General features: G+C 29.9%; 1 protein-coding gene across 1 annotated transcript; it reads right to left on the bottom strand.

The window, feature by feature from the left end:
• Positions 1-612: 612 nt before the first annotated feature.
• Positions 613-2,267, bottom strand: LOC131079296 (caffeic acid 3-O-methyltransferase 1-like). The gene is made up of 3 exons (XM_058017204.2): positions 1,562-2,267; positions 1,144-1,208; positions 613-993 (listed from the first exon to the last, which is right to left on the bottom strand). The coding sequence occupies exons 1-3, from the start codon at positions 2,259-2,261 to the stop codon at positions 703-705; spliced, it is 1,056 nt and encodes a 351-aa protein (XP_057873187.2). The 5' UTR covers positions 2,262-2,267; the 3' UTR covers positions 613-702.
• Positions 2,268-6,843: the final 4,576 nt, after the last annotated feature.

Below are 6,843 nucleotides of genomic sequence, written 5' to 3'. Positions count from 1 at the left end.
ATTAAATTAGGATATAGACATTGGATTAATCAAATTCATGCAAGAATTTACCACTTCTTAATGGCTTATTACATTAAGATCCCTCTTATAAAAAGGAAAATCATAGAGATACAATTAAAAAAATTATGCAAATAAAATACACGATTCAAATAAGTTTATTTCTAACTCAAAACAAAACTTGTTATAATATATAGGATGATAATAGAATTAGGAAATGGTAACACCATCAACTAAATTCATGTAGGAATATACTATTTCTTAAAGAATTACTACATTTATAACACTCTCATCAGAACTAGCGCAAAACATAATGGAAATTAAATAATTGATCCATATGATAATTAAAACACACACATCATATTTAAAACACAAAATCCAAGTCCTTATATAAATCTTATTTTATTTAAACATGTATTCACTCACTCACACTCACATTCTTCATGTTTAAAACACACAACTCAAATGCTTAATGAAATATTACTCTAGCTCTAAAAATATTCTACCAATAAATCAAATTCACAAAATGAAAATTTCACAATTTCTTGATTAAAGATCACAATAACTTAATTTATGTAAATAAAATATTAAAATATTCCAGTCTTGTCAAATGGAATGGACCACATATGGTTTAGAGCTTTGCTATATGGATATTACCATTTATTATTATTTAGCATGTACTTGTTATGCACTTCTTCTTACTTACTATTTAGAAACTTCTATAAGTGCATGATAGAAAGGTATTTCAATGATACTATAACTCTTAAACCCTGCTTTATGAAACAAGTCCTTAAATTCCTCCTCTGTTCTCTCCTTTCCACCAATGCAACCAGCCATCATTAATAAATCAGACATTAGTCCCACTTGTCTTTTGGTTCCTTTTTCTTTATCAATGACCGCATCCACAATTAATACCTTCCCATCTTCTGGTATAGCGTCATAGCTATTCTTTAAAATTTTCAAACAATGTTCATCATCCCAATCATGCAATATCCTCTGTAAACAAAAGAATTCCAAAAACTTATTGTTTGAAAAGTAAATTTCCATTTAAATAAAATATAATATTTAAAAAATACAACTGTACCTTCATGAAAAAAGTAAATTTCCATTTAAATAAAATATAATATTTAAAAAATACAACTGTACCTTCATGAATACTGCATCTGCTGATGGAATTTTCTCAAACATATTACCCTCCACATGCTGTACTCCTGAAATTTTAAATCTATATGAAAAACTCACACTATATTTTTACTCCTCATAAACTTGATTTAACATTTAACAGAGTAATAATGAACGTTCTCTTAGAGCACAATCTAAAATCTGCATTTAGATTATAAAGAAAGCAATCTAAAAATAGAAATAGAAATTAATTGACATGCAGATTATTAACTGATTACATTATATTTTTTTCTTTTATCATGAATGTGATCTGAAACGTTGTTGCCTCATAGAATTTAAAAACTAAATAATAATTATAATAAACTGTAAAAATCTAATCTGGAAACTCTTGATCAGCAACCTCTTCTCTATATAAGGTTTAGAGATGGAGATGGTTACAGACCTTTTGCGGGAGCAGCAGTCCTTACAACATGAGGAAGGTCGAAATTGATGCCATGAATATGGGGATATTCATTAACAATTGTAGATATCGCAGAACCTGCTCCTCCTCCAACATCGACCACACTCTTGAAGCTCTTGAAACCACCATACGCCTTCAACACAGAAGCCATTACAGAACTTGTCTGAGCAGTCATGGCCTCATTGAATATTCTATTTGCCTCAGGATTCTTGCTATTGTACTCGAAAAGGTTCATGCCATTGGCCTTGGTGAATGCTTGGCTGCCATCTATGACAGTATCATGAAGAAACTGATAAGCTTGTGCCATAATATTTTGATTCAAGAACAATAGAGTGGGCGCACAAGATTGTTGCGCCTCATTATTTGCCAGCAATTTAGAGAGGCCAGTTGGGCCATATTTTAATTGAGGAATGCCTCTGTTATCCACTGTGTTCTCTTCAGTAAAGACTCCAATGGAAGCCAGAAGCCTCATGATTCTAGAAAGGTAGTCTATGTGGACAGGTTTGTTTGTGGAAGCAGAAATATGGGAAGCAATTTCCTCCATGGAGAGCTGGTTTTCACTACCAATAATGTCAGGAATGTTAAGCAAGACAGCTGCTTGAAGGGCCATGGGCTTGGCTGCTGTAAGAAATATTTCATAGAGCTGGAGATGTGCCTCCATGGAAGACTCTAAGGAAGCCATTTTTGTCTGATTGATCTATCTAAACTTGACAGAGGAAGGGAAATGTGTGTGATCTATTACAAACAAGTTTCAATTTATAGAAAAATCGTTGATATTCCAGAGACTAAAGGAGGCGTGAAACGTTGGTTATTCTTAGATATTGAAAAGTGTTCAACACAATGTCGTTCGCGATGACGTTTACGGGTACCCACGTGGTTTGAATTGTGTGTCTTTTGCATGTGTTGTGAAAACTAGCAATTGAAGTCAATATGAAGGTGATGTGGTTGTCCTACCCTTTTTGAAAATTTCAGAGGTTCAGCGTATCGTTCCTTTTTATTGTCTGGTCATGCAAAATGTTAATGAGTGTCTTAGTTTTCTGCCTTTGTTTAGGAGTCTTTTCAGATTTGGATGGGTGTCCTTGTATCAATAATGTATAGAAATTAAACAACTTTTTATTCCCTTTTTGCCCACTAGGCTTGATTTTCGAAAAAATAATGTATTTTTTATTTTTAGATTGTTAACTTTACGTTAAAAATTAATTGTAATATATTAGTAATTTTTAAAATCAATTACAATTATTTTATTATTATAATTTTTTATATTATTTTTAAAAATCATAAATTAAATTTTAAAGTAGTTTTATTTTCTATTTAATTTAAGACTTATATTAAATTATTATTTGTGAAATTCATAATATTATTTAAATTAAATTAATGGATGTAAAATTTAACGATTTTTATTTCATTTTTCATTTTTAAGAATTTTACAGAAATAAAAAAAAACTTTGACATAAATTATAGAGAAATCAATTAAATTATAACTATTATAAATTTAATTTAGAATAATGAATTAATATTTACAACAAGTGTTTAGTTTTAGATTTGAAATGTATTAAAAATTATCTATGAATCAAATACTTTTGAACTAATTTTTTTTTTTTATAATATAACTAATTTTCATGACAACAAATTTGATATGCATGTGAAATTGAAGTTCTCAACTCTTATTAGACTAATTCAATAAATTATGGAATTCAATACTTATTTTAGTATATTTATTACTTCTACTACAATATACTTGTTACTTCTACTATAATATACTTATTTTATTAAATTTATTACTTCTACTACAATTATTGGGAGTACCTAACACTTGTTATTTAAATTAAAAAAAATATATAGATAAGTAATATCATGTTTTTTAATTTATTATTATATGCTATATTTTCTTAATTTTTTTTTTTTTTGTATTGATAATAAGGAGTTCAACAGAGGAGCCCAAAACAGCTCAGAACGAGTACATCAAAAAAAAAGAGTCACCACCGGAAATTACACTTTAGTACATATATGGAGAAAAAGTAAATATAACTTAAAGAGGAGCATCCCAGAAATTGTCCACCCAGGCAGTCCAACCGAGAGGGCCTTCCATCCAGATTATACTTTTGTGAGCTTGCACCTGGGAGAGTAAAGCAATCTCGTCCATCCTCGTATTAGCACTCTTTCTGATTTCTTCCTTGAGTTTATTGCACGCACTTTCAAAAGCCCGTAAGTCTTCAAGGGTTCTTCGCCACATATAACCATTCTTTAGCTCATAGTAATAGAACGTAGCCTGTCCCGCCTTGAGAAACCTTTTCAACTTCTTCTTCTCCATAATCATAGAAACCTGAACCTGCATGAAAATTTTAAAATGTGTGAGTTTCCTGGAAAACTCCGTAAGAGCCCTTGGCTTACCTTGGTATTTCTCCTCATTCCTGCACTTCCAAAGCTGCCACAAATATTTTCTTAATTTTTAATATAATATAAGTGTTAAATATATTTTTAATATAAGATAACAAAATTATACCTTTAATTATATTTTTTATTTAATTTTTTTTTTAACATATCTAATAATAAGTTTAATGTCTAGCTAGTTAATTATATATTTAAAAAAAAATTTTAAAAATTAATTTTTTAAAAAGTTTATTTGATATGGACAAAAATTTTTAGATGATAGAAATCATCATGTTTGTTCAATTTCCTCCTGTGAGTGGCTTTCAGGCAATCTTTTCAAATTTTCTTGGTTCTTTAGCCTCTTTGAAGCCTCTTTCATCCTTATCTTATTACCCTAATTTTTTATGGTATTTTTAAATTGCTTCAAGTGAAATAGAAGTACATTTTTACAAACTATTCTAGCCAAATGGTATTTTATATTTTTTGTCATATAAAACTTCAAATCTAGATAAATTTTATACAAATTCAACTAAATGGAGATAATATTTCCACCTTGATGATTGATCTATAACATCATATCCTCAAACACCTAGTTGACCTTTTAATTTATACATAATTATCTAGATTGTAAGCATAACTAAAATTTAATTTGGTTACAAAGGCGACCATTCATATGATCTAAAATCATGATGTAAATAATTTATCCCAATCATAGGTAATCATATCTATAATATCGCATAACCTTACCACTTCTTCGACCAATTTATATTCTCAAATAATATCTTACTCATTAACATTCCTAGCCATAAAATGGACAACTTTAGTTAGCTTGTCTACTAGAACTAGGATAGTGTTGTGTTTATGACAATTTGTAGGAAAACCTAAACTAACATCCATGCTAACTGCCAACCATTTGTGTTCTATAAAGTCATGTGGATACAACATAAGACTATACTGCTCATGTTTTTCTTTTACCTTTTAGCACTGAAATATCAAACCCCAAATTAAGTCACAATAGCCTTCATTTCAAGCAAAAAAATGTGTTATTTCAAACTATGTAATATTTTAGCCACTCCATAAATGAGTAAAATATGGCATTTTGTGCACCTTAAATATAATTATAAGCCTTAAATTTTTAGTTTCTAGAATATAAATGCATCTTTTGTATCTCAATGAATGTCTATTCTATAAACTTGAGAGAGGAAGGCATATATGTCTGATGTGCATAATTCCTAGAAAGAAAATATTCTACAAATGAATCACTAATGTCTATTCTTTAAAAAAATATTATACAAATATCATTAATGTCTTCTGGTTCCTTTTTCCTTATCAATAACCGCACCCACAATTAATAGCTATTCTTTAAACTTGACAGAGGAAGGCATATATGTCTGATGTACAAACAAGTGTCGTCAATTTATTCAATATGAAGGTGGTCTGTTTCGCCATATTCAAACTAGCCATTGATGTAGTCATATATTTAAACTTGTCCTCTGCATGATATATTCAAAGTAGCCATCACAATCCTAGACTTCGATTCCAAAGAGGATTATACAGCTTGCGTGTATTCTCATCCTTCGGTAATTAAAGAATAGACATAAATTACACATATACTCCCATCTTTCGTTGCTGTCAACTCTTCTAATTACACATAGTTGATTGTAAGTAGTAGAATCAGCTATGATTTTGATTTTTCAAAAATTTTCAAAAAAATCAATAACACAAATTTTATAACCCCATTTTAACCGCATCTATTTGTAATGACGTTTACGAGTACCCAATTGTCAAAAGTATTTTGTTCACGCGTTGTAAAAACTAGCCATTGAACTCAATATGGTTCTCTTTTCCTTGTGACATTCAAACTAGTCATTAGTATATCTAGCTATTAAGTTTTTCATGCATTGAAGTGGTATGTTTCACTTGTCCTTTGTGTGATACATTCAAAGTAGCCATTAACGTACTAGCATCCTTTGCTAATCAATGAATAGACATAAATTACACACATACTCCTACTTTTTGTTGTTGTCAACTCTTCTATTGTTAAAGAGGGACAAAATTTGGAGGAAATTTGACAAATTATGCATTTGGAATTTTTTATTAATTGTCTTCATATGTGACTTAGCTTCTTATAGTTATTGTTTTGGCTTCTCAGTAGTAACAACTCATGTCATGGGATTTGTTGCACATGTAAGGGTCAAAAAGTATATATTTCAAAGTGTTGCCCGATACCCACTTAAAGATGCACCAATTACATGCACTTGAAATTGTCAATACTTATGCAAAAATGCCCCAATAGTTGTACACTATGGGTACCAAGAAAGGCGCACAAATGGATGAATCATGGTCCAAAAATGATAAAAAATGGTTAGCTATTGGTACATTAGAAATTTATTAATAAGATTTGAATTATTTTCTTTTAGTTTCTTTAAAGTTAGTAATTGGGGGGTTGGGTGTGTAAGGAGTGTTCAGTTATTGGAACTATAACAGCTTTTGGTGCTCTTCCTCTATAGCAGTATTTTTTTGAATTATGTGCTATTACATTTTTAGGTCTATTAAAAAGGTAACTAAAATTTATTTATTAAAAAAATTAATTTATCTATTTTAAGCTATAATCAAAATTATTAGTAATTTTACATCTTATCTAGGGGAAGTGTGTTGTTGGGAATAAGCATAATGTCATGTTGTCGTATTATGTTATCTTGTTGCCGGTAATTATGAGTTACTACAGTCAGTTAGTCATCCCGAAGGGTAGTTGGACGTGACGGTTGGTCGCACCCCTTCGGGTATTATATATTGCATACTTTCCCTTCGTAGTGGCATCATGATAGTCGTATCTGGGTGTAATGTTATAAGAACTTGATGTACATGGACTGTTGAATTTATACAGAAACTGG

The sequence above is a fragment of the Cryptomeria japonica genome, chromosome 4 (assembly GCF_030272615.1).
Source record: "Cryptomeria japonica chromosome 4, Sugi_1.0, whole genome shotgun sequence".
Lineage (NCBI taxonomy): Eukaryota > Viridiplantae > Streptophyta > Pinopsida > Cupressales > Cupressaceae > Cryptomeria > Cryptomeria japonica.
Note: the sequence above shows the minus strand (reverse complement) of the source record. Positions and strands in the feature narration are given on the sequence as shown.

Excerpts from the sequence above, each read along its gene's own strand:
- LOC131079296 (XM_058017204.2), bottom strand. The coding sequence starts at position 2,261 with ATGGCTTCCTTAGAGTCTTCCATGGAGGCACATCTCCAGCTCTATGAA. Across the intron at positions 1,209-1,561 it reads GACTGCTGCTCCCGCAAAAG|GAGTACAGCATGTGGAGGGT; the intron begins GTCTGTAACCAT and ends TTAAAATTTCAG. Across the intron at positions 994-1,143 it reads CAGATGCAGTATTCATGAAG|AGGATATTGCATGATTGGGA; the intron begins GTACAGTTGTAT and ends TTTTGTTTACAG.